The 27,313-nt window shown below is 46.2% G+C and overlaps 2 protein-coding genes across 2 annotated transcripts in view; one reads left to right on the top strand and one right to left on the bottom strand.

The window, feature by feature from the left end:
- Positions 1-3,414: 3,414 nt before the first annotated feature.
- On the top strand, positions 3,415-26,523 carry Gtf3c4 (general transcription factor IIIC subunit 4). The gene is made up of 5 exons (XM_004849052.4): positions 3,415-4,303; positions 10,116-11,933; positions 15,140-15,270; positions 18,571-18,659; positions 21,542-26,523. Exons 1-5 carry the CDS (start codon positions 3,959-3,961, stop codon positions 21,604-21,606), a joined length of 2,448 nt encoding a protein of 815 aa, XP_004849109.1. The 5' UTR covers positions 3,415-3,958; the 3' UTR covers positions 21,607-26,523.
- Ak8 (adenylate kinase 8) overlaps positions 6,835-27,313 on the bottom strand; it is a 143,642-nt gene continuing 123,163 nt past the window's right edge. The window contains exon 13 of the mRNA XM_087182702.1: positions 6,835-7,032. Coding sequence (XP_087038828.1) covers positions 6,978-7,032 — 55 coding nt within the window. The 3' untranslated portion in view covers positions 6,835-6,977. The remainder of the gene's footprint in view (positions 7,033-27,313) is intronic.

Raw genomic sequence — 27,313 nt, 5'->3', positions numbered from 1 at the left:
AGAGATGAAGCTTCAGGTCTGGCTGAATCATTTGCAAGACAGTATGAAACTTTCAGATTTCACCTGATTTACACACAGAGAGGCACAAAAAGGCCCGAAGGCCGTTCCTACCATACATGGAATTCCTATCACAGGCTCCCTATCAGGTGGCTTTGCAGCCCCTGTCCACACATCCCTTTCATGCCAGGAGGCAGCCTATCCTGCTGTTGGCCACTCCTAGGAAGCCTTTCCATCACTCAGGCAAGCTCTGCCTCCTGGTCTGCCTGCCTACTACTCTGCAGCTTTCTGCTGCGACACGGAGTGTGCTCATTTCCCTGTGTATGCAACATCCCTGGACAGCCTATAGTGCCCTTTCCCTTTGCTCAGGACTTGCTATTCCAAGTAGTACACAAAGCTTAGACATCTAATCATCTTGGCCACTCTTTATTCGCCTGTCAGCATCTGACTAAAAGAAGGACTCAGAGTGAAGCACAGCATTAGACAGGCTTTCCCTTGGTCTAGGCCAAAAGTGAAAATCTGCAAGAAGATCTACAAAGCCTGTAGAATATGGTCTTCGGCCATCTAACCAGCTCACCTTTCCCCTTTGGCACCCTGGTCTTCCTCAGTGCCCTAGAACAACGTACAGTACCTGTCCCCCCACCCACCCACCCCCGCAATGCGATTCCCACACCCACGCTGCCAACACTCTCCCTGGCTGGCTCACCCACACTTACCACCGATGGAGGCTGAGCTCCTTCCTCAGATGAGACCTTCTGACCTCCCCTCTCCACCGAATCAAGCCATGTTTCCCTGTTCCTGGCTCTCCTGGCACCCTTACACGCTTCTGTAGCACTCAGCGCAATAAGAATAAAGCATGCAATTCCTGATTTGGTGCCCATCTGTCACATTAGATTGTAAATTCCAAAATGGGACGAGTCTGTCCTGTGCAGCACTGCATCCTCTGCCTGAACCCATGCCTGGCATACAGTGAGCACTCAATACATACTAGCTATATGAATGAACGACACACAGTGGAATTATCCCTTTCCACAATCTGGACACTATTCTACTTGTTAGCTTTATCCTCCAGCAACCACAGCACCCTCTTCATTCAGCAGCGATCTCTTGGTGCTGAAGATTCAAACCTGAAAGATTAGCCATGCTCTTGAGGAAGTAACAGACAAGAGAGAAGTGCAGAGTTATAAATCCCAGCCTTTGTGTAACAGAAGAGGCATGGGCCGAGGGAAGAAAGGAAAGGAAATAAACTTCCTGCTTATGTTAAGGTGACTTTTGAGCAGAGAGGGAATATCTGGATCTACTAAAAATTAGCTCTGCGACATTAAGCAAGTCACTTCCCTCTGAGTCTGTTCATGCACCTGTGAAAGGGACTGTGGCAGATGATCTCTAGAGCCCACCCAGCCCAAGAATCTAAGATGCCAAGCCTTTGAGATTAATAAACTACTAAACAGATACTACATGCCAGGCACTATGCTAAGTATTTCCATCAATTATCTCATCTGTTAACATAGAGAGTGGCATCATTCTAAAATGAGGGCACTCAGGCACAGATGTTAGGGTCAAGGCTTTGCCTAGGCATTACGGATCTACACCCCAGGTTCCTGATAACAATCCTATCAGGCCTTCTTAACTGCATTCTGTTTAGTTATAAAACATGCATGCTGGGCGTGGTGGCACACACCTGTAATCCCAGCACTCAGGATGTAGAGGCAGGGGGATTGGCACCTGAGGCCAGCCTCGGGTTAGTGAGTTTAAGGCCAGCCTAAACTACAGAGCGAGACCTTGTCTCAAAAAGCAAAAATAAAATAATGTGACATTTGATTGCTGTTGTCTTCTAGAAGGATACATACCAAAATGTGAACAAGAGTTACCTTTGAGGATGGCAATTATCCTCTCTCCAAATTTTCTAAAATGACTTTGTACGAACTTAATCAGAAAACATTCTTAGAAAGAGAATATTTCAGTGTTAGACACAGCAGCATCATTTAAACTATCAAGATCTTTCCAAAACCAGTGCTCATCCTGAGTCCAGGCTTCTGGCAAATCTGATCAAATCTGATCATTCCCATTCAAGACATAAACCAAAACATCGACGCAGACAAGTCCACTGCTAAAACCTGTCATCACCTCTGAATCAAACTCCTTTGATACACTGGTTTAAGCAATCATAAAGCCAAATACCCTGTTTATTTACTTAATCCACTCAATAAAGTTCTAGGAAGAGCTTTCTGTGTGTTAGCTACTAGGCTTTGTACATGAGGCAAGTACCTCCCTGTCCTCCTGATGTAGGACACTTCCCCAGAATGGAGCCAATTATCACTTTATCTTATCACCGGGACTTATTAATAAGTCACTCTCTGGGCTGGACAAGGTGTAGGGGTCTTATATTTATGTATAAGATCTTGCTGGATTCTCAGTCATCTTATAGGAAGTAGAAACTTTTACTCCCATTTATAGGCAGGGAAAGTGAGGGTTAAGAGGTTAAATAACTTCCCCTAGGTCACACAGTTAATGTATGTTGCAAGGCTGGTGTCTAATCCCAGGTCTATGCAAGTCACACCTCAAGTTCTCCATGGCTCTTCTACATGAATACTGCTCCTCCTAATAGGTTCGGCTACACACATCATGGGCTAGCTGAAGACTCCTTACTTCCAAGCATCTAAATCCTAAAGTTCATTTTAAAAAAATCACCAAAGTCTAGATTGAGTGCTAGCTGGTATGAGGTCATTTGAGGTCAACAAATTTCATCTTCAACAAACTGGTTTACCTGAACTGACTCTTAAGCAACTAATTTTTTACTGAAATTATGTCTTGCTTTTTAGGAAAAAACCCACCCCACCCCCCCCCCCCCCCCCGGTTCCTGGTACTGGTACAAAGAACTTTCCCGTTCTTTGGTAATTTATGGTTTCACAACAAACTTTCTGCCCTACAGCCCTCTTTGAAAACATCTTTGCTCCTCTAATAAAAGAATCACACTGATGAACTGTATTTGCTTTCCTCCTACACCGCACACGGATGAAAATCTATCCCGTCTCTGAAAGCTCTTCCTAAAAGAAACGAGCCTTCCTCGGGGCAGCGGGAACCGGCTTAAGGAACTCACGACAGGCCGGGGTCGGCCTCCCACCCTCGCCCGATCCGAGGATTCCCGGGCCTCGCAGGACCCAGTCCGTCGGGCTCCCAGACACGTTTCCGAGCAGCCCCTCCTGACGCCCCCGGCCCCCCAAGCTCGGTGCAGGACTCGAACCCGACCGCAGCAGCGCCGCCCGAACTCACCCTCCTCGCCCGGGCCTGGGGCGGCCCCGAGCAAGTCCCGGGGGTAGCGGCCATGGCCTGCTGAGCGCCGCGCGGCGGAGCGGCCGAACTTCGTGCGCGCGCCAGGACCCCGCGCCGCGAGCCGCGCCGCGAGCCGGACGCGCGGGCTGTGGCTCGGCCGGGCCGCCCCGCTCTCGTGCCTGGCGGCGCGGCTGTGGCAGGGGTCGCAGAGCGCTCTCGGCCCGAGTTCACGCTTGAGGCGTGCTTGGGAAGCTTCTGAGGAACGAGAGGAGGCCGAGCGCCTCCACCCGACGTGTCCCTCCTCCGTCGCCGCGTTGCTCTCTTCAGGAACTCTCCAGTAGCTCTGGGTCCGGGAAGGTCCCTAAAATCACCCGGGTTGGTCGCCAAGAGAGGGAGTCCTCGAGGCTGCTCGACCCCTCTCCCGCTCGCGGCAGAGGCCTGGCGCGGCAGTTCGGCCCGCCCCTGAGGCCCGTTTTCTAGACAGGCAGTGCCTTGGCCACCTGGCAGGGCGGCGTCGCCTGGTAACGGCCGGGTCCTTCCTGGCTCGGCGGCGCTCGGGCCTGAGGGGAGAAAACCGCGGCGGAGGGCGCTGGGGGCGGCGGCCGAGGTGTAGGAGGGTACGCCTGGGGGGGCGACGGGGACTCGGCGCGCCCCCGGAGGCGAACTCTGCGCCTCCGCCTCCGGAGAGATGAACACGGCCGACAAGGCCCGGCTGGGGCCCGCGGCCGACGGGCCTGTGCCGCCCGGCGAGGAGGAAGGCGAAGGGGGCGGGAAGGAGCCGGCGGCGGACGCAGCCCCCGGGCCCAGCGCCGCGTTCCGCCTCATGGTCACTCGGCGGGAGCCGGCTGTGAAGCTGCAGTATGCGGTGAGCGGCCTGGAGCCGCTGGCCTGGTCGGAGGACCACCGCGTGTCGGTGTCCACGGCCCGCAGCATCGCTGTTCTGGAGCTCATCTGCGACGTGCACAACCCGGGCCAGGACCTGGTGATCCACCGCACCTCGGTCCCCGCCCCGCTCAACAGCTGCCTCCTGAAAGTAAGTCCTCCTCCGGCCGAAGTCCTGGGGTCTCCGGCCGAAGTCCTGGGGTCTCCGTCCGCCCCTCCCTCCCGCCGCCGCCGCATCACGCGTCCCCGGGCCAGCCCGGTCCGCGCCTGGTTCGGGTGTTCCCCAGGCACCCTGCGCTCCAGTGCTTTAAAACAAACAAACAAACCAAAAAACCTTGCAGCTGTTTGCGCACGATCACCCAGTGCCAACACACAGACACGTCCTGCTCCCTCAGCCCCGGAGCCGGGTCCCGCCAACCCTTCTTCGCGCTGCTCTGATTGCTCTCGGTGGAGCTTTCTGAGACTCCACCCCCTGTTGACCCAACCGGGGACCTGCCTCTACCTCTGCTTCTTTTGTCTGGGCCCTGCTCCCGAGGCCCTTAGCTGGTTTTGTTTACTGTGTTGTGTCTTCTCGCGCCTCTTTTGCTTTGGAGAAGGAATACCGCTCTGTTCTATTGTTTGTGAGTGACCCTTGTGCCTCATTTTGGGCTAAGAGGTAAATAGTGGCTCTCGGGTTTGTACTCAAGTTTTTCTTCACTAGTTAAACGTCTTTGAGATGTAGAAAGAAAAATGAAGCCTCTGGACACAAACGTAATGCTTAAACGTCCAAGATCTCTGTGAATTTAGGACGTTGAACCTCATCTAAGTTTGCCTCAGAACTTTAGAGTTTCCAAAGTTTAGAGTTTCTAAAGTTTTGCTGTTTTAGTGTATGTGCTGCCGAAGCGAGCACAGTTTTGCTGTTTTAATAGTTTTCAAATTCAGATTTTAAAAAGTGATAACATCGTTCCTTTTAGTAGCTTAAACGTAGAAAAACTCCCCGCATATCTTTCATAGACGTTTATGTGCAACAGTATGTGATGTGTCAGAGCGTGTATTCACTCATCGGTGAATGGTTAGGTGCTGGTTTGTGTTCTGGGAATAAACCACTGTACAAAGCAAAGTCCCTGAACTCATGAAGTTTACATTCCTTGATTTCATGAACAAATTATCAGGTAGTGATAATGCTGTAAAACTATGTATCCATATACAGGGAATGAGTTTCCTTGAAAGTAAAGTTTTTCTGAACTCTTTAACTCTGGACAGCTGTTTTAAAATCTGGATCATGGGGCTGGGGATGTAATTCAGTGGCCCTGTGCCTGCCTAGCAAGCACAAGGTCCTGAGTTCGATCCCTGGTGTGTGTGTGTGTGTGTGTGTGTGTGTGTGTGTGTGTGTGTGAGATAAATAAATAAATAAATAAAATCTGAGTCGTTAGTCATGAGTGCTGATAGTCCTCATCATTTTTTAGTGCATTCAATTCCAGTTTCAAATAAAACTTGATGTTGAAGTAGGTAATTGGGAAACTTGTACGACTAAGCTCCCTAAAATACTCTTGAAGAAGATATGAATGAATTGGTTCAAGTATAAACAAATCAAGTCGATAGATGCTGGCAGTGCTGTAAATTGAGACAAGTTCAAGATGGGAGGCAGCAGAGATTGTTTTAAAACACCCTCCGTTCCCTCCCCCAAAGGGGGGTTATCTTCTGTTGAAAAGGAACTATTTCCATGGATGTTCATAAGCACACCAATATAAAAATAGTGATTTAACAGTAAGTTACAGCCAGGCATGGTGGTGGACATCTGTAATCCCATCTCTTGGGAGGCTGAGGCAAGAGGATCACAGTGAGTTTGAGACCAGCCTGGGCTACCTCATGAGTTCAAGGCCAGCCTGAACTACACTGCAGACTTGTTTCAAAAAAACAAGAAACAAAAAAAAGAGTAAGTTACAATCGGTACAATTGGTACAATTAGTACAACTGGACTACTAATTTAGTATTCTGGGTACTGAACTGTATCCAGTTCCAAATTGTTTGTGTACATAATTGGAAAGTACATTGTTATTAGGAGTCTTAGGAAGTATTATCTTCATCTGCTACATTACATGACTATCACCTGTATCTGGAGGCGCATTCCCTGCCCTCAGGAAGCTTACGATCCACAAACTTGAGATGAGCTTTCAGTTACAGGGTTCTTACCAAAAGCTTAACTGTTAGGTGGCAACACAAGGGTGCAGTTAAAATGATTGACTTCAGGCAGGCCTCTGGGAACTGGACTCTATGTGGGATGCTCCTTGGGCATTGGAGTTCTTTTAATTCGTGAACTAGTTTTGTGATAAGGGAGAGTTGGAGGGAGGTGCAGTAGGGTAATTCAAGTGTATTAATATATTAGAAATTATTACACAAAACAATCAGGCTTCCCTTCTGGTCACAGTCTGTGCTGTTCTTTGTCTTGTCACAAGTTCTTCCTACAGTGAATGGGGTGGAAAGTTGCTCGAGCTTTCTTTTATGCTATGCTGCTGGTTTCGGTTACAAATTCTGTAAGTTTACTTTTGGTTCTACACTAGCTTTCATTTGTATGATTTTAACCTAATCTAAAGATTATTGCATATTTATAGTATTATAGGATATGGTAAACAATTTTATATCTACCCTTCAGTTGGTATACCACTTTGTACCTAGTCTGCACTTCACATACTTTATTGGGTGTTATTAATAGTTGCTTAGGGGCCGGGGACTTAGCTCAGTGTTTCTGTCGCCTGCTCCACAAGCCCAAGGACCAGAGTTCGATCCCTGGTCCAAAAAAAAAAAAAAATACTTGTCACTGAAATAAGTATACTTTGGCCGAGGATTTAGCTCAGTGATTCTGGCACCTGCCTTGAAAGCACAAGGTCCGGAGTTCGATCCCTGGAACCAAAAAACAAAAACAAAATAGTTGCTTAGTCCTCAGATAATACTCATCATTATAACTAACATTGAGCACTTACTAATACTTATTTTGCATATTCTGACTTACTTAACCTTCTTAATTCAGTGAGACATGAATTATCATTCTCTGTTAAAAGTGAGGAAATTAAGGCCAGAAAGTGTAAGCAATTTGCACACGGTCATGGATCAACCATGTAATAGAGTCATTTGAACCCAGGTAAACTGGCATCATAATACAGATTTTCAGTCATGGTGCTTCTTTATTTCTTGTTTCAAATCACATCTCCTCATACAGATCTCAGAACTTACTTCATTACCTAGCTTTGATTAGGTGCAATTTCCCTTCTGTGTTTTTCCAAAGGGTCTATAGCACGGGCAAAAGACTACCTTAAATGCCTTTAGAAATCAAGATATACTGCCTAAAACACCATTTCCAGAGTATTCCGTAAGGTCATAAAGAGCAACCATTTCCCAAAGGTGTACTTAAAAGTTTTTGGCTAACTCTAATTTTTTTTTTTGTACTGGGGATTGAACTTTGGACCCTGTGCCTGTGAGGCAGGCGGTGGAACCACTGAGCTTAATCCCTGGCCCTGGGTAACTCTGATTTTAGTGTATGTGCTGCCAAAGCGAGCACTGGCTAACTCTGATATAAAGTCCCTATAGAATTCCCTGGCCAAGGTATTTTGTGTGCTCCTGTGACTTTTCTAGGAGGAGTGAAGTGTAATGTCATTTCCTAAACTTATTTGGCCGTGCAGTCCTTTCAAGGGTTAGTTTAGGGGAGACGTGTTTTGTGAGTCATTTTAGGAAAAGTTAGCTGGCTCATTAACTTGGTGAGCAACTTTACATCTACCTTTCATTTTGCATGCCTTCTGTGATACCAGACAGTTTTAGTAAAAAAGAAGATAAGATTAGTCCAGTTATCCATTGCTAGTTTCTCAGGATCACTGCTCTCATTCACTGGTCATTTCTTACTATGTTGAGGAATTTTATTCCTACTTAGGTTTAACAATCTATGTATATTTACCATTTGGGGGATTTATTTTTTGTGTTTTGCAGTACTGGGGATTGAACACAGGGCCTTTGCATGGAGCTACATCCCCAGCTCTTAAAAAAAAATTTTTTTTGCGGGGAGCGGGGGGATTGTTTTGTTTTTTTGGTAACAAGGATCGAACTCAGGTCCTTGCGCTTGCGCAGCAAGCGGCGAAACCACTGAGCTAAATCCCTGGCCCCCCAAAATTTTTTTTGAGACAGGGCCTCACTAAGTTGATAAAGTATTTGCACCACTCTGGTTTTCTGACTTATCTCCAGTTGTCTAAGCTTTATTTAGATGTAGTTAGTGGTTTTGAGTTAACATTTTTCCAAGTTCTTTCTGTGTCCTGGAATGTAATTCTTTTTTGCTTGGGAACTTAAACTCATTTAAACTCATTCTTTATTATATCCATGTATGAGCATGCCTTACATTTGCATTCCCTTTTAATCATAGTGTACCCTTTCCAGTTTGAAGATCAGCTTCTATTAAAAAGGAGATTGACACTAAAAAGCATTTGAAAGGTTTTGTTTTCTTTCTTCCTTTTTTATTTTTTAACCATTTCTTTAATGACAGTGGACCCAGCAGGATCAAGTCCTTGCTTGCTACTTAAGAGAGACCACCTTTTGGTTGACCTCTGCCCTTTGTTTACTTTAACTTTCCCAGCTGTTTTTTTTTTTTTTTTTTTGTACCGGGGATTGAACTTGGGTCCTTGCGCTTGCGCAGCAGGCAGTGAAACCACTGAGCTAAATCCCCAGTCCTATCCCAGCTGTTTCTTATGGCTGTGGTTCACTGTTTTTTAAAAGTCATTCATGTCTCCCTCCACCTTTCGTATCCCTTTAAAATCTTTTTAAAGGGCTCACTATCACAGCCAGTTGCTAGTGATATATAACCTGGAGAGGGGAAGTGAATGAAAACTAGAACGACCTCTGAAAGCCTCATAAAGAGGACTACACCTGCTAGGGTGGATGGGCTTTAGACAAGCAAAGGAGCCAGCGGGAGTAGGGGTGGAAATAGAGTCCTGTGATTGGAACTGTCTTGCTCCGTCACACAGGTGTCCAGTCTTTTGGCTTGCCTGGGCCACACTGAATAAAGAAGAGTTGTCTTGGAACACATAAATTATTTTATGAAGTAAGACAGCCAGCCAAGTTTAGTAATTAATTAAGAAAACGTGCAGGTCTGCTTAGTCTTCACAAGCACATGCATGTGGAGGTTGAAACACCATTATCGTAATCACTATTTTACTCACCAGGCTGCATAAGCACATGTAGTGTCTGTTAGCAGACATTTCTGTTCTATTGGCTGTGTGGCAGTTAGCACTGTGCTCACACAGCACTCCGTTTTCACCTATGAAGTCTGCTCGAGCACTGTGCAATTGACCTGTGAAAAATATCACCCCCAAAATCACAGAATAGTGTTAAAGGTGTACAGCCTGGGAGGCCACATTGCCAGCTGTCCAGGGCTGCATTCGGCCTGCAGGCTGTGCATTGGACACAACTGCCCGATAGCAACAGTTGGTGTTTGGTCTCAGCATCAGTTTTAATGAGATTGCAGAATAAAAAACCTAAAGTTGACATTTGTATTGCAAAGATATTGTAAAAAGTCAAAGATGAATATAGGTACACATTTTCATAAGTTTTTAACACCTTTATTTTCTGGTGACTTGCTCACTCTTGAGTCAGCTACATCTCAATTGCTTCCCTCAGGTCTAAGAAGAATGTGGGAACAGGGCTATGAATACTGACAACATTTATTCTAATCCTTTAAAAAACTACCGTTTCCTTGTGAATGTTCATTTAGTCTTTAGACACGTACTTGATCTTTTAAATGCATGCCATGATAAAAATGAATGGATTGATATAAAATTATTATATGTGACTCAGTTAATACAGGTGGATATTTATCTGTTTTTGTCTCTCATCCAAGTACTAACCAGGGCTGACCCTGCTTAGCTTCTGAGATCAGACAAGATTGAGTACATTCAGGGTGGTGTGGCCGTAGACTATCTGACCGTTTTCGTATTTCTCGTTTCCAGGTTGGCTCAAAAACAGAAGTTGCAGAGTGCAAGGAGAAATTTGCCGCCTCTAAAGACCCCACCATCAGCCAGACTTTCATGCTGGACAGGGTGTTTAACCCGGAGGGGAAGGCCCTGCCCGCGATGCGAGGGTTCAAGTACACTAGCTGGTCTCCCATGGGTTGTGATGCGAATGGCAGGTGCCTCTTGGCCGCTCTGACCATGGACAATCGCCTGACTGTCCAGGCGAACCTCAACAGACTCCAGTGGGTCCAGCTGGTGGATCTGACTGAGATTTATGGAGAGCGTTTGTATGAAACCAGTTATAGGCTCTCTAAAAATGAGGCCCCAGGGGGGAATCTTGGGGACTTTGCTGAGTTTCAGAGGAGACACAGCATGCAGACCCCAGTCAGGATGGAGTGGTCGGGCATCTGCACCACTCAGCAGGTCAAGCACAACAATGAGTGCCGGGATGTTGGCAGTGTGCTCCTGGCGGTCCTTTTTGAAAATGGCAATATTGCCGTGTGGCAGTTTCAGCTGCCGTTTGTAGGAAAGGAGTCCATCTCTTCATGCAACACAATTGAGTCAGGAATCAGCTCGCCTAGTGTTTTGTTTTGGTGGGAGTATGAGCACAACAATCGGAAGATGAGCGGCCTTATTGTAGGGAGTGCTTTTGGGCCCGTGAAGATTCTCCCTGTGAACCTCAAGGCAGTCAAAGGCTACTTCACGCTGAGGCAGCCTGTTGTCTTGTGGAAAGAAATGGACCAGTTGCCTGTGCACAGCATCAAATGTGTGCCACTTTATCACCCTTACCAGAAGTGCAGCTGCAGCTTGGTGGTAGCCGCCAGGGGCTCCTATGTGTTCTGGTGTCTTCTCCTCATCTCCAAGGCGGGCCTGAATGTTCACAATTCCCATGTCACAGGCCTTCACTCGCTCCCCATTGTCTCCATGACTGCAGACAAACAGAATGGGACAGTGTACACTTGTTCCAGTGACGGGAAGGTGAGGCAGCTGATTCCTATTTTCACGGATGTGGCATTAAAGTTTGAACACCAGCTGATTAAGCTCTCAGATGTGTTTGGCTCAGTGAGGACTCACGGGATCGCAGTGAGCCCCTGCGGTGCATATCTGGCCATCATCACCACCGAGGGAATGGTCAACGGCCTCCATCCTGTTAACAAAAACTACCAGGTCCAATTTGTCACTCTCAAAACTTTTGAGGAAGCAGCTGCTCAGCTCCTGGAATCTTCCGTTCAAAATCTCTTTAAGCAGGTAGATTTAATAGACCTAGTTCGCTGGAAGATTTTAAAAGATAAACACATTCCTCAGTTTTTACATGAAGCTTTGGAAAAGAAAATCGAAAGCAGTGGGGTCACCTATTTTTGGCGCTTCAAGCTTTTCCTCCTGAGGATTTTGTACCAGTCAATGCAAAAAACTCCATCGGAAGTCTTGTGGAAGCCCACCCATGAGGACTCAAAAATCCTGCTAGTTGACTCGCCTGGGACGGGCAATGCTGAGGATGAACAGCAGGAAGAGGGCACTTCCTCCAGACAGGTGAGCAAGCAGGAAAGGAGCAAAGACGGTGACACAGAAGACCCAGTGGATGACTCGCTGCCCCCCTCAGGAGACTCGGGGGGCCGGGAGCCAATGGAGGAGAAGCTCCTGGAGATCCAAGGGAAGATCGAGGCCGTGGAGATGCACCTGACGAGGGAGCACATGAAGCGCGTCCTCGGGGAAGTGTACCTGCACACCTGGATCACAGAGAACACCAGCATCCCCACCCGAGGGCTCTGCAACTTCCTGATGTCTGATGATGAGTACGATGACAGAACAGCACGGGTAGGTGTTCACTTAACCACTGCTGCAACTTTTGAAAAGTGCGTTCAAGAGACAAGTGGCCTAGATTGCGTTTCTAAGGCTCAGCTTTCATGTTGGCATTTTTAAAGTTACTAATAGGCGTGAGTTGCAGGGGAATAAATAGGAAACGTGGATTAATGCAGAGCACGCAGTTGTAGCATACAAAGAATGTTTTGATACATCCTCTCACCCGGGGCCTTGACTCATAAGCAGGGTTTGCCAGATGAGGTTTCCAGGCCATTGGGGTGGAGAGGGGGTAGTTTTCTATTTGAAAGGATTTGAGGAGGTCTGATTTTGGCCAAGAAGAGTTTATAAGCAGGGTGTGGTGGTGCACGCCTGTAATCCCAACACTGTGAGAAGCTGAGGCAGGAGAATCACAAGTTCAAGCCCAGCCTGGACAATTTGGCAAGACCCTGTCTCCAAAAATAAAAGCAAAAAAAGTGGGAGATGTAATTCAGTGTGAAGGCCCTGGCTTAAATCTCCAGCACTGAAAAAAAAATTTTATTTTTAAAAGAAGAGTTTATAAAGGGAAACATTATTATTTATGTGGCCTTTTTACAAAAACTGGGCATTGTCTTTATTTTTGTAGTAGGACAATCTTACAGTGTTGTCTACAATGTATTCCATGGAAATCAAGGTCCTAAGAGACCACTAGAGTTCCAAGCCTAGGGAATAGCATACTCTACTGCTCTGAAAGGCTCCCAGTGTGCATTCTTACTCGGCGGGTTCTGAGAATTGCTGCAGAAAAGAGACTGTTACCTTTGTCACCCCCGCTCCTTGATCAGGGAGTGTTCTGCAAGCTAACAGCTGCTAAGATCCTGAAGAACTCCTGAAATATTCAAAACCACAAAAGGCCTCTCCTTTTTACTCCAAAGATTGACATGTATTGCCTAAAGTCTTGTTTAGAATATTAATTGAAAACAGTAAATTCAAATATCTTCAGGGCCGGGGATTTAGCTCAGTGGTTCCGCCGCCTGCCTCGCAAGCGCAAGGTCCCAAGTTCGATCCCCTTTACCAAAAAAAAAAAAAGTAGCTCAAATATCTTCATCCCTAATGTTAAGTCATTCCCAAATCACTGTTCCACATCTTGTTGGAAATTGTGTTTGTACACCCCTGAAAGTATTTCCTGAGATGTTTCTGGTCAGGTTTTTGTTAATGTTTGAGAGATGTGTAGTCCAGGCCAGCCCCAGCCTTCCCAGGGGTGAGATTACAGCTGTGCATCGCCATGCCGGCTTGAAAAGTCGGCTTTGAAACATGGTTTCCTTGTGTTCTCAGTTCTTTGGAAGAATACAGTATTCTGGTTTGCACTGTGGCGCAGAATAGTTAGGATTATTATAAATCAGTGAGATATTAGCAAAAACATTTTGGAAAGTGGCAAGCTTTGTTCTCACCGGATTTGAATTTTCCTCTGGATGCTGTATGACTTTGGGAGCTGTGTCTAACGTGGCTGTGTGACTCAGCAGAGCCAGTTTAGAAACAAAGATTGCATCCTGCCCTTAGTTAGCAACCAAGTTCAAATTAAGACAATGCGTTTTGTGTCTACAAGTCTATGCATATGGTGAATTCCTCTTTAACCAAGGTTTCACTAGCACAGTAGTTATAAATTTTCTGAAGTTCTCTGCCTGCATCCTCGTACAGTTAGTTGTACTTCTCAAGCATTTTTCTTTTTTATTATCACCTTTCCCTGGAACATTTTTAGACAGCATTTTCTCCTAACTACTCCTGCCCATGAAATGTTAATACCACGCTCACATTGTGGTATTACAGTATAGTATCTGTTTATGTGCTTTATTTATATGTGTGTATATACTTTATATGTTTAAAAAATTAAGAATTTTCCATCCCCCAAGGAGGTCTGTCACTCCATTAGGAATGCGTGAGTCAGACTAAACAGCTGGTCTGCATATTCAAGGTTATTGGGAGCAAATAGAAGCAGCCCTTCCTTATGTGAAACTTAGGGACATTTCTTACGGAAGAGTCTGAGCTGGAGCTGGTGTTGTCACTGTACCACCATGAGGATGTTGGGCCTCTCTGGAAAAGATGAGAGAGCATGGTTGTCCTTGTTGTAAGGGACTATATGTGAGGCTTTTTGTTTTGTTTCGTTTTTGGTGGTGCTAGGGGTCAAACCCAGGGCCCTGGGAATGTTAGGCAAGTACTCTACCACTGAGCTGCTACACCCCGCCCAAATTCCAAAGACTAGAAAAACCAAAAAAGGCCAAAAGGTAATGGAATTTATATTTGTAAAATACATATAGAATAGGTAAGGTGGCTGGCTCCCCAACTTCTGAGCCACTATGAAACCCTTTGAAATCAAGTGAACTAATTTTAGTAAGTTGATCCAAAATCTTGTGGCTTCTTCTCCAAGAGGTTAAGTGTAAATGGATTCAAAGCTTGGAAGGACCACCATCTGCTAGTGAGAGGAGATGACCTCCAGGCCTCCCGGTGACAGAGCCAGTGGGGTGTTTGTTTGGCACAACAATGAAGTGGATGTTTTTCAGACTTTGGTTGTTAAGGAGTGCAATCAATATTAATAAACAGAGCAGACAAAAGCACAGCCAAAGTAGGGACAAGGCCTGGAGCCTGTGCCGTCGCCTGTCTCAGTGCCACCTTGCCTCCCAGTGGGTCGTGCTGAGCCTCTGCAGTGGGGTCCACGGGACCAGGTGCAACTGCTGGGCTGTGTCATCAGTCACGGGTCTTTGAGCCGCCAGAGGGGAAACTGTTTCTAAGTCCTGATTATTTACTTTGTAAATGTTTCTGAAAAACTGGACATTGTATTAGTGCTATAGAGTTAGCAGTATTCCAGATATATTTTGCCTATAATGATTATGAATTTCTTAAAGACAAAACATTGTAAGTAATAAATGCTTACTTCTCATAGAACTATGTTCCCAAGCAACTAAAACAAGGTGTGCAATAAAAGTTTGGTTTTTGGAACAAGCTTTCTCTTATGGTTCATGTTTGCCCTCCTGTCGCAGCTCCCTGAGTGCATTTGCATCACTCACTCATCCACACAGGTTGCTGGGTAGCAGGCCCAGCTTTGTCCGACTCCGACAGCAGGCTGGCACACGGAAGTGCACCTGTCCTGTCCCTGTCCGGTCCCCTGCTTCCTCTCCATCTTGCCTTTGTGGTAAGCTTTGCTCTAGGAAGCCCTGCGCATCCTCGCCTTGCTGACTGCTGTGTCTCACCAGGTGCTGATTGGACATATCTCCAAGAAGATGAACAAGCAGACTTTCCCTGAGCACTGCAGTTTGTGTAAGGAGATCTTGCCATTCACAGATCGCAAGCAAGCTGTCTGCTCCAACGGGCACATTTGGCTCCGGTAAGCCACCCTAAAGCTCCTGCCCCTCCTCACGGTTCAGTTTCGGGTTACACACATGCTGTAGTGTGTGTCTCGGTGATGTGTCGCCCGTGCTGTACATAAGGGGAAGCTGTTGCTCTGAAGCCTCGTGGTCTATCTCCATCAGTCTGGCTAGAGCAAGACAACCTTTAAGGACAGATTTAAGGCTTGTGTATGGCGGGGAGCTTGCTGGGTGTTTTTTGGTTACATTGAGGTAATAAGTTTTTAGATTATTACAGAATCCTATTGCATACTTATGCATTTTCTTGTTGAATTTCGTAATAGAAGATTTTAGGCTTCTTTTCCCATCACCTCAGTCTCACCTTTGAGGTAACCCTGCTTGCTCCCAGAGCATGGTGCTGCCTGGACTCTTCTTTTCTTCCTTCCCTACTGCCTCCGCTGATCCTGCCTTTTCCCCTGGCGGCTGAGTTGGACTATGCTAGCATTCTCCCCGTGGTCAGACGGCAGCTGTACTCAGGCCTGTGTCTCTCCCTGCAGTCCAGACCTGCGTGTCTAACCGCCTACCTGTGTCTCTGGAAGTTTCCAGGCCCTCCGCATGGAATCCAGCCCTTTCCCCCACTTGGCCTCTTCAGCCCTGGCCTGAGCCACTCATCCCTCACCCTGATGGCTGTAACTGCCTTACTGCTCTGCCACCTCCTTTCTTGGCCCCCAGTTTGTTCTCTGTGTGCTCATGATTGTGATCCTTTCCAGACTTGTCAGCTCCTGTGCCCCTCTGTGCGGAACTCTCCAAGGGCTCCCCACTTCCAGTGAGTGAAAGCTCAAACCCACAAGACTGAACAGATCGGGGCCTGTCTTCTCCTTGCTCTCTCTCTCTCAGCTCATCCGAGGTCAGATTCTCCTCCTTGCTCATGCACTCCAGGTGTACTGGCCTTGTCCCTCAGGTGCTGAGGTGCCTTCCTGCTGCAGGACGCCCACACTGGCTGGTCCTCCCTGAGCGCTCTTCTACCAGGTGGCCCTGTGGCTTCCTCTGACGGCCCTTTCTCCCTCCCCTTCCCGGCTACAGTACCTAAGGTTGTAGCACCTGCTGACATCTTCTCCTCTTCCAGTGCTCTGCATCCCTCTTCCTTGCTTTATTTTTCTCCTTAAGTTACCGCCAGTTAGTACAATTTTTACCTTTTCTTTTTCTCCGTCCTCTGGGACAGGAAGTACCAAGAGGATGGAGACTTTTGGTTTTGTTCACAGCTATTTCTAATACTGTCTGGGATGTGGTAGGTACTCTGTAAAATTTTTAAATTTATTTTCAGCAAAACATGACTCTGCTACACGTTCCACCTTAGCAACCAGCCAATCTCATTTATCAAGGTATCACGGACATTTTTGAACAGTAGTACAGAGATCCTACTCTTAATGACTGTAGAGTTTTCCATCATGTGGATGCTCCATGATTTATTTCCTTCTTGGTGGGGTTTAGATTTTTTTCGAATTTGACTGTTGTTAACCTATTTTTTTTTTAAAGGAAGAATAGGAAATGAGATTCGATTTTAGGGTTTTAATAAAGATAATTTTTGTTGAGCACTGCCAGTGTGCCAGGTACAGTACCCACAATATGCAGTACACACACGTGGTAAGTTGCTGTATCCTCATCATAACTGTACACAGAAGGCACTGATTACTTCACCTTCTATAGATGAGGAAACTGGGACCTCAGACAGTAAAGGAATTTTCCCAGGGCTAGGGATATAGCTCAGCAATGGAGCATTTGCCTAGCATGCGTCAGGTCCTGGGTTCAAACCCCATGGCGAGAAAAAGCCTTTGCCCAAAGTCACTCCAGTGGTTTGTGGCAGAGCTCAGAGCCTGGCATTCTGGCTAAAAAGACTATGTATGTAACCACTACATGTTAACATCTCCCAGATGGGTTCTGTCACAAAAGTTGATTTCCATTTTGTGATTAAAATTAGTGTGAAAAATACCTCAGTGATTTCTCTGAGAATGGGTGCTTGCTGTCTCTCAGATGAGATCCTGTAAACCCAAGACTTACTCCAGGTGAACCTGCTTAGAGTCCCTTTCCCTCGCCTCTCCCTTTTAGTGTCTTTGATCCCTTAGCTCCTGAGCTGAAAACTGCTGTTTGGAGAGCTCTTCCTGCAGGCCCCATCTCATTGCATTCCACCTGCCTCATCTGCCTGGTCCCGGTGGTGAGTGCTTGGTGACACTCGTTGGACTAATTGAACCTGTGGACATTTGTTAGCTCCACTTCTCTTTGTGCACCATTAATTTCATCTTCAGTAACCTTCAGGATTACTTAAAAGAACTGTCATGCTAGACAGTGTATAGAGGCTGGTAACCCGGTCAGTAAAAAGCATTTGCCTGAAGACAAGTAATACAGGGAAGATGAGAATGTATTTAGAATACCGAGCACACTGTCAAGAAGGACAGTAGGGAAGTTCCTAAGAGAGGAGTCGTTCAGTCAGGGTGAGAGGTTGTGGTTTTGTAAGCGAACGAAGAGGTGGGAAAGGGTCCGAGTTGGCCAATGGAGATACCTTAGAACTGCGTTTTCGAGGCACCCTGTTCCTTGTTAATCTTTTCGGAACACCTCTTTAAAGTTGTACATCGAAGTTGCTAATTCTCAAGGTCTCTTGAGTAGGCCTCAAAAAAGGCTCTTTAGACTTAGATAAGGGCATCCGTATGCTTTAACCTGTTTGGGAAAGATACTGCATTAGCTCTCGGGAAGAAAGGATGGCTTTAGTACTGACTTTTATCTTGTGCTATTTTTAGTCCTCATTAGTGCAGTGCATTTTGACTGTCCAGTACATGCTGGGCAGAAGTATATTTTCAAAGAAGTTTGGGTGCTGAGAATTTTAACCCTTTTGTGATCTTCAGAATGACTTTCAGTATAACACATGATCGGGGGCTGAGGGGGTAGCTCAGTGGTAGCAGCTCACCCAATATGCACAAGGCCATGAGTTCAATCCCCAGCACTGCTGGAAAAAAAGTCAATGTAACACACGATCAGTTTTTTTGTATATATTAAGAGCTCAAAATGGGCAGTAGGGACAGACCAGATTCTTTCCCCTTGCTGCCATCACAAAAAGCTGCTAATTTTGAATTAGAAGCTTTGTATCCCTGCCTAGTACACGACACAGCCACTTCCCCTGTAAGTGTGGGTGGCGCGGATTTGCCCTGCACAGAAGGGTCTGGTAGGAGTTGTTGCTGTGGTGAATAACTGCCTGCCTGCTCTGGAGTTACTCTCGGGCCTGCTGCTCCCCATGTCGGCAGAGCTCCAACAAGCCCTTTCCCTTGACAGTACAATCTGTCTTCTTTCAGGTGCTTTCTAACCTACCAGTCCTGCCAGAGCTTGATATACAGAAGGTGTTTGCTTCATGACAGCATTGCCCGGCACCCGGCTCCAGAAGGTAAGAGCTTTTCCAGGCTGCAGCCGGCATCCACGTGGTGGCCGGGGCCGGGCTCCACACTGTTGAGCATCCTGCCGGAGGGCGGAGCAGCTCCTATCCCTCTTCACAGTGCTGTCATGGAGGCAGAGCTAATTCCAGTGGTCCCTGGGCGCGTCATGTTGGACCGCATGCTGTCTTGCAGTGTGTGAGGGAAGTGGGTCTGCTTTGCCTTTCTGTAGCTGCAGACAGATAGTTCCTTCCAGGCAGTGTAAGGGCTTGTTGCAGGCGGCTGTCAGGCTATGTCTGCGTGACTGCCCTGCACAGGTGTCGTGTACAGAGGCAGTGCAGCCTGCCCTTGAGCCGCTCTTCTGGTAGCCACTGTGGCCTTCCTCTTGCTTGGCCTGCGCACTCTGCTGATGGCCCTGCTGACAAAGTGCACATCTCTGTTTCTGAGAGGACTGGCTGGAAATAAGATCATCCAGGCGGGCCAGGGTTAGAGTTTAATAGCTATGAGAATATCAAGTTTTTTGTTTTTTTAATTTTAAAATAACTTTATTATCAAACACACACACATACAAAAATTAAAACCATTCAAAGAAAAACAATGCAAGGGGAAAAAAACTACAATTATATTCAAATACAGTAGAACTCAACCAAAACAAAACTGAAAAGCACTTACATTTTTCCATATAACTTAAAAAAGCATCTTAAGCACCCACAAGACACCAGAGGATGTGCTTTGTTTCAGAAAGATCCCCCCAAACCAACATTGAACAAATAGTGGTCTGGAAAAAAACTCCAGTCAGCTAGCAGATTCCACATAAGCCAAGCTTCTCCCTAATTTAAATTTCAATACAGTCATATGACATGCGATGGAAACACAATCCAAGAAATATGTTATTAGGCCATTTCATCCATGTGTATCCTTATTTACACTTTCAGTTTCTCGCACTAGAGAAACTTCGGTATTTACACATGTGTGTCCTATTCATTTCACTTAAAAGTATGGCCTCAGTGTGGATCCATGTAACTATAAATGTCTCTAATTTGTCATTCTTTATGGCTGGGTAGTACTCCATTTTATTAAAAAACCACATTTTCTTTATCCAGTCTCCAGTTGATGGGCACTTGGGCTGTTTCCAAGTTTCAGCTATTACAAACTGTGCCACTATAAACATGGGTGCGCATATATTGCTGTGGTATGATTCTTTTAATTCTTTTGGGAAGATACCCAGCAGGGGGATAGCTGGGTCGAGTGGGACCTCTAGTCCTAGTTCTTTGAGGTATCTCCATACTGATTTCCACAGTGGTTGCACCAGTCTGCACTCCCACCAACAATGGAGTAGGATTCCTTTCTCCCTACACCCCCGCCAGCATTTGTTAGTGGATGATTTCTTTTTTTTTTTGGTACTGGGGATCGAACTCAGGACCTTGTGCTTGTGTGGCAGGCGCAGGAACCACTGAGCTAAATCCCCGGCCCTGGATGATTTCTTGATAGCAGCCATTCTTTCTGGGGTGAGGTGGAATCTTAGTGTTGTTTTCATCTGCATCTCTCGAATGACCGGTGATGTTGAACATTTTTTCATATGTTTATTTGCTGCTTTTACTTCTTTGTCTGAGAAATGTCTGTTCATTATGGATGCCCATTTTTGAATTGGGTCTTTGAATTTGGGGGGGTCTGATTTTTTTCAGTTCTTTATAGATTCTAGATAGTAGTCCTTGGTCTGAGGTACAGCTGCTGAAAGAGAATATCAAGTTTTGACCTGACCTCACACTGACCAAATAAGCTAGCTAGCTGGACACTAGCATGCCAGGGTCATACATGTTCAGGGAACCTTCATGGTCGCCATGAAAAGGGAAGGAAAAAGCGTTGCACATAAAACTGTATCCTTCATCTTTGCTCTAACCTGGCTGAAGCTCTCTAATTCTCAGGAGTTGGTTTGTTCCGGTTGTGTTCTCATTGAACTCTATTATGGAAATGGCAGTCATACAAAGAGCTAAACAGAAGAATGAAGTCAGGTATGCAGCTCACAGCCTTTGCTGCTGCCTCAGCAGCCCCTCCACTTGTCCACTTACCTTTTTGTTACTCCCTTTCTGGGGATTGAACCCAGGACCTTCACACTGAACTACATCCCCAGCCCTACCTCTCTCTCTCTCTTTCTCTCTCTGCCCCTCTCTGTCTCTCTACTTATATTTTGAGAGGGTCTCACTAAGTTGCAAAGTTGCCATCCATCCTGTAATCCCAGAGGGCTGGGGTTATAGTCGTGCACCAGCATACCCAGCTTTGTGGACTTACTGTGAAACACATTTTTGGGAACTTCTAAAACAGGCGTTGTCGTTGAGAATTGATGTAGTATTTAGGCAGGAAATCAGAAGATTGAAATTTAAAACCAAGAAAAGCAAGCCATTGGTTTTTAATTGAGTCACTTTCAACTTTGGGGAATATGAAGAACTCCTGTATCCAGAGGGAGCATTGGCGTCGAGCAGAGCATTTCACAGACTGGGGACAGAAGACGGCAGTGGGTGAACGGGGTGGGGGATGCCTGCCGTTGGCGCATTGCTAATTCTCCATGTGATAATGACATTACTTTTGCTGTCGTTCTTAAAGACCGAACTTGGGATGAATGTAGTCCATCCTTTAACTAACTGGCTCAACGTTCGCTTTGTGACCTATTCATTTATCTTACTCCCCCACTGCCCACACACTTAGCTTTGAAACCTACAAATGTCCAGCCTCGTTTCGCATGTTGGACACTGAAGCCCAGAGGAGAGAGGTGCTCTATCCAGGGACCCAGAGCTGGGCCGGGCTGGCTTCTGACACCGCAGTGCTGTGTGCAGCATGCAGTCTGTCTGCTGGCCTTTTCAGAGGCTGCTGCTTGATGCCACTTGTCTTTCCCTTGTAGATCCTGACTGGATTAAGAGGCTGCTGCAAAGCCCTTGCCCTTTCTGTGACTCTCCTGTCTTCTGAGTGTCTGTGGTGGAAGAGGGAAGGGCATGAGCTTGCTGTGGAGAACCCTGCAGCCTGAGGAGCAGGCCCCAGAGGAAGCCTGCCGTCGCCTGGGAGAGACGCTCTTGTGAACGTGAGGAGGGCCCCCCAGAGCTCAGTGCTCAAGTACCCGTGCCGTCTCCAGGGACTAAAGGATATCTTTTTCAATGACCGGATGCAGAGGGTTGGAGTCGTTTTGAGATGAACCTTAGCCCCAGCCCCTTACCCAGTGAAGAACACTTATTTTTCAAGTGTCTTGACGGAAACAGTTTGAACAAAAGGAATGTCCTATCATTTCTAGGAACATAATGGTCTCTTCTAGGGAGTTTGTATAAGGTTCAATCCTTGCTTTGGTCTGGGACTGCCTTGTGGCTCCAGAGAGCTGACATTACTTGGCACGTGGTGTTCCTTGTACCAGCAGATACTCAAAGTGTCTCAAACCATGCGTGTGCTGATGCTTTGCTCTCAGTAAATAGCTACAGATCTGTATCTCATTGGCTCTTGTTTTTCATGCATATAGAAAATGTTTTCCTGAAACTCTTTATATTTTTAAGAAGTTGAAGCCAAGGCTAAAGTCAGTTTTAAAGTATCAGATGGTCAGATGACCATTGGAAGTTAATGACTGTGACTTATTTTTCTCTCCTGTGTCATCAGATTTCCTGATTCAGCTCCTAAATGTATAAAGATGTCCAGTGCTGCAGTTCACCCTGTCATGGCCCTGCTTCAGACTTAACTGTGGTAACCTAGATATTTTGTGTATAGAAGAAAAAATGTTTTCCTTTTAGTATGAAATTGAAATTTGAGTATTTTTAATGTCACATTTTCAGGCGTCTCACTGAGTGTCCGGGAGAGTTTGCCAGGGACTTTGGAGAGAGATGGGAAGCTAGGCAGTAGTGCCCTCGAGCCTGGTGCTATCGGTGTGTATGGCTCAGGTGAACAGAGCCTGGCGACTTCTTGCCTCTGTGGAGGGCCTTCATATTTGCCACATAGGTCTTTTTCTGTGGGCTATGAAGGGGAGACATCAGACACCAGTTTTAGATTAGTCCCTCTTAAAACCTAAAGTAAGACATTCTGGAATTAGTGCTCTTGGGTGTGTGTCCTAGGGACTGGTGCTAGTTGACTGAACCGTAACGTACACCTTTTGAAATGGTATGTATTTCAGGAAGGTTGGATGGGAAATACAAAATATGAAATTTTGTACTCTGCTGGGCTCAAACTCACAGCAGTCCTCCTGTCTCAGCCTCCCTAGTACTGGGATCACAGGTGTGCGCCACCACACCTAGCTCATACTCAGTTTTCACGCTGTCTTTTTTGCCTTTATTCTGACATGATTTCCTGCTCTTACTTCGTATCCGTAGTGAAAGACATTTAGCCCTCATTTCAGACATAACGTCTTGCTGTTTGGAGACCAGTGTAAGAGAGACACGTGGGCCACAGGCCACTGTCCACACCACACTGCTGCTCCCCCACTGTTGCCGTGTCCTGGAGTTGAGCCCACAAAGCTGCTTCCAAACACTGCTCTGCAATGTCTTCTTCCTGACCAAATTGTTCTTTTATCTCCTGTCTTTATGTATTTGTTGGAGTCCTTTGCTTGTTTTCCTCATGGTGGTAGTAATTTCAAAAAAGTGTTTATCTAGACTTTATGGGTCAGCATGGTAAATTGATTTCAAGAAATGGAACCAAGCAGCATTGAAATCATGAGTGACACAGTTGAGAACCTTGTGTAGGTGAAGGCATTGTGCCTGCAGCGTTTGCACTTTACAATAAATATGACAATAGAAATTGAGATGTCAAGCACCTGTTGCATTTTTTTTTGGTATCGGGGATCGAACTCGGATCCTTGGGCTTGCGCAGCAGGCCACAAAACCACTGAGCTAAATCCCCGGCCTACCTGTTGCATTTTTAATAATCATGGGATGCTTAATTTCACTGGCTTCTTTGTTCCAAATCAGAGTCTGTAGGAGTTTGTTCTTACTGCCATTTAAAACTTACGTTACATTTTCATGTAAAGCAGTTGTGCATTTTTTAGAAAATTCAGCTATTAAGAGTAACCAGAAAGGATCTCTGAGCTTACGTTGTGTCTGTGAGAGTGAAGGTGGCAGCTGTTTTAGTGGAACTTAGGGTTAGAGAAATCCCAGCAGGGGCCGGCCCTGGGGGAGTTCTCGGGACTCTGAAATCCAGCCTCAGCCTCCAGCACCCTTTTCCCACCCAGGAGGCTCATCCAGAGGTGCGCCAGCGAGAGGAGAGTTTTGGCGAACGGCAGCTTTACAAACACCGTGCTTCTGAATTTCTCGGAGGGTCAGCGTACCCAACCTTCCCGTTGATCAGTGCGACTTGGAAAAGTGCCAGTGACTCTGGGATCTTCTCATTGCCTCTTCCAGCTGAAACTCAGCATACCCTAGGCCTTCCCAGCTTTTACCTGGCTGGTGGATTTCAAGTTGATTTCAGCTGTGACTGTAATGTCTGTTTCAGGAACGGGGGAAATACCAGAAGTGATATGGCATTTAAAGTGTGGGAACAAAGATTCCACACGGTTAGACCTTTCAGGCTACAACACTGTTGCCTTTCGAAGTCTGATATCCTGTGTGTGCCACATTTTCTCTGCCTGGGGTTAATTTGTTCCCATTATTCTAGATAAGGAATTGATAGCTTGTTATGCTTGATATTCATGCTGAAATCCTCATGTGTCCACCACCCAGACTTCAAGCAGTCTCTACCTACTATTATATCTGCCAAAACTACCAATTATTTTTCAGTGTCAGGAGTTATTAGGACCACTGGCAAAGCTCGTGGTTGAATGTGACATTTTTCTGCTTCTTCCTCTTAAGTTTTGAGAATATTTATGTTGCAGTATGTATGTCGGACCTATTGGCAAGTTTTAACGGGTTAAAAGAATGTTAAAAGATTATGATCAAGTATTAAAATATATCTGGTTTTAATTACAGTGGTGTCAAATAAGACGAAAAAGAGATCAGTGCTTACTGGTGCTTGTTAAGAGGGATGCAGTGCTGGTTTTGTGAGTGCCTGCTCCCCTGGCAGCCACAGAGCCACTCTGGGCTGCATGAGTTGCTGCAGGTGGAGCCCAAGTCCTGTCACTGCCCATCCCCGCAGGGTCCCTGCCGCAGGATCTGCCCGCCTTTTTTTCCCATCTTGCCATTTCCATTCCTTTAGTTCCCTCGGCTTGAGAATGTGTTCAGAGCTAACATTCCTCCTTTGAAAGAAGAATGGATAAATGCTAACACTTCTAAATGCTGCCTATGGCCATGCCATCCTGAACATGCCTGATCTCCTCCAAAGGCTAGGTCACAGAGGGGGTGTGCCTTCCTAGAAGAAACTGCTGACCATGACTGTTGTTTCTCAGGCCGACAGCGTTGGTTGTTAATAGGCCAGTGGGCTGTTTCTGGCTTCCTTTAGAGCTTTCAGTGATAATTTCCTGTCAGCGTGCAGTGACTGGCCTGATGGGTGGTGGAGTTTAGCCTGCTCCCACCCATCACCCCGCCCCTGGCAGTGTCGTTCTTCGCAAGCAAAGTTGCAGTTAGAGCTCAGGCTGATACTCAGAGTTGGCACAGGCAGCAGCACGCCAGACAGAGCAACAGACCCCTTTATGATGAACGGTGCACTGTCTTGAGTCTCCGCCACTCTCGGCCCTCGCTATCCAGGTTGTCAGGTGTAAAAGATGCCTCTGAAGAGTCTGTTTCTGTTGAGTTCTTGGCAAAAGGATCAGTGACGCCCTTGAGCAGGTTGTTGATGTCTCCAGGCTCTCATGGGGATGAGGCTGAACTACTCTTGCTTGGAGCCAAGAAGTTTCTGAAGTTAACACCTGCTTTATGTCTGCTAATGTTGTGTCTAAGTGCAGAGCCTGTGAAATGTATCCACACACGGAAGGAGCAGGCTGCCCTGCAAGAATGCAGGGTCACTGTCTCCAGTCCTGTGGCATCTCCAGGCCCTGAAGCAGCACTTTTTCCTGCACTGTGACCTTGCCCCACAGCACAGGTGGAAATCATTATAAGGGCGTGGGCTTCGGCCTGCTTATAGTTTTTAAGTGGTGATGTTTCCTGAAGACTTGCTATGAAAATCAGTAAATTTATCAGAGGAATAGCTCCATAGGGAAGCCCTGTAAAGGTTCTTTTGGTGTGTGAATGTTTTCCCCGGCCTCATGGTGGGGTGCCACCTGTAGCTGGCTCCCATACTTTGTTCTCTGGACTCAGCCACCTCTGAAAAAGCCCCACCTATGACCACATGAGGCTTTGAGGGGCGTCTAGACCAGCCATAACAGGGTCCCAGTCAGCTGGTTCCGAACAGTGTACACAGTTTACCGCCAGGGTCTATCCCTATTCGTTCTGGGCTTGGGAAGAATGAAGGGAAGAATCATGATGGTACAGGCTGCCTAGCTGAGACACTGTAACGGGTGGTAGAATCCGGTCTCAGAGTCTGTTATAAATCTCATGTTTATCTTTAAAAGTTCCTTACCTTGCTGTCATCAAATCCTGTTACTTTCATAAAGAAAAGATCCTGTAAAATACTCACATTGGAGACATTTTGAATTTGATCAGTTTACATTTGGCTAACAGACGGTAAGGGTTAGGGTGTGTGCTCATTTGCACGCTCTCTCGCTCTCTCTCTCTCTCTCTCTGGTACTAATGAAAAATTAAATGCAAAATGTCCTATGAATTATGTCTTTTTCAAGGCTTTGGCTCAGATCTGTACTTTGATATATGAAATGAAAGTGAGATCAAACTTGTTTATACAGAATAAGACTAGAAAAACAAGTCTGTGTTGTGTATAGTGATACATATTTTATGTTTACCCAGTGCCTGTGCTAAACTTTGTGCTTGGCTTTGAATTATATGTATGTTTACACCTGACATTTTTTGAAATAAAAAGAAAAACTTAAGGGTATGGAGAGGAGTTTTTTTTTTTCAATTTTTACCATCTAATTTGGCAGTATGTTTAAAACTTTTAGTGTTTAAATTAAAAAGTTTAATAATAATAAGATATTTTGCTTGAAACAGTGCCCATTCCAGAAAAAGTGCTTGCTTCTCTCGCTGTGTGTTCGTAGCCAGTGCTTGTTATTAGAGTGGAAGCTCCTTGGGCTGGGAACGGCTCCACCTTCATCATCCTGCAGCGCTTAACAGGCAGTGCCTCTTGCAGGGCAGGTGCCAGTGATATGCAGAGTGAGCAGCATCCTGCCCCCTGCCAAGTGTGATGGACACCGCGAGGCACCCATATGGGAGGAGCCAGGTTCTGCCTTCAGTCAGCCTGGGTTTCTGGGGTTGAACCAGATAGTGCCATGTCCTCAGTACTCTTTAACCTCCTTTTCCTGAAGATAAATATGTCAGGCCTGAGCCTGTGTGCATGCGTCGTGCGTCCATCTGTGTGCGTGCCTGTGTGTGAGTGTAGTACAGGCAATGAACAGCTCTAAGCTTTTTCTAATATTATTGCTGAGGCTTCTGGGAAGATTATAGAGAAAATGGAATGGAAATTTGGGGAAGACTTGTCAGCATTCAGGCCATGTGTCGATCTTTTTAGTTATTACTGAAGTACAAAGGAATGGTTCCTCATTTCTTTGCCTGTAAGCTGGGTGCCAGTGAGCCAGTTCACGAAAGACCATTGGCTTTCGGCTTTTTCTCCTTTCAGATTCTCAGTGGATCTGCCTCATTTGTTCATATGGTTCTAGTACAGCAGCTAG

Source organism: Heterocephalus glaber, unplaced genomic scaffold (assembly GCF_053883595.1).
Source record: "Heterocephalus glaber isolate CG9 unplaced genomic scaffold, H.glaber_assembly_v1.0 deba00001479, whole genome shotgun sequence".
NCBI classification, from domain to species: domain Eukaryota; kingdom Metazoa; phylum Chordata; class Mammalia; order Rodentia; family Bathyergidae; genus Heterocephalus; species Heterocephalus glaber.
Note: the sequence above shows the minus strand (reverse complement) of the source record. Positions and strands in the feature narration are given on the sequence as shown.

Excerpts from the sequence above, each read along its gene's own strand:
- Gtf3c4 (XM_004849052.4), top strand. The coding sequence starts at position 3,959 with ATGAACACGGCCGACAAGGCCCGGCTGGGGCCCGCGGCCGACGGGCCT. Across the intron at positions 11,934-15,139 it reads ACGATGACAGAACAGCACGG|GTGCTGATTGGACATATCTC; the intron begins GTAGGTGTTCAC and ends GTGTCTCACCAG. Across the intron at positions 18,660-21,541 it reads CCGGCACCCGGCTCCAGAAG|ATCCTGACTGGATTAAGAGG; the intron begins GTAAGAGCTTTT and ends TTTCCCTTGTAG.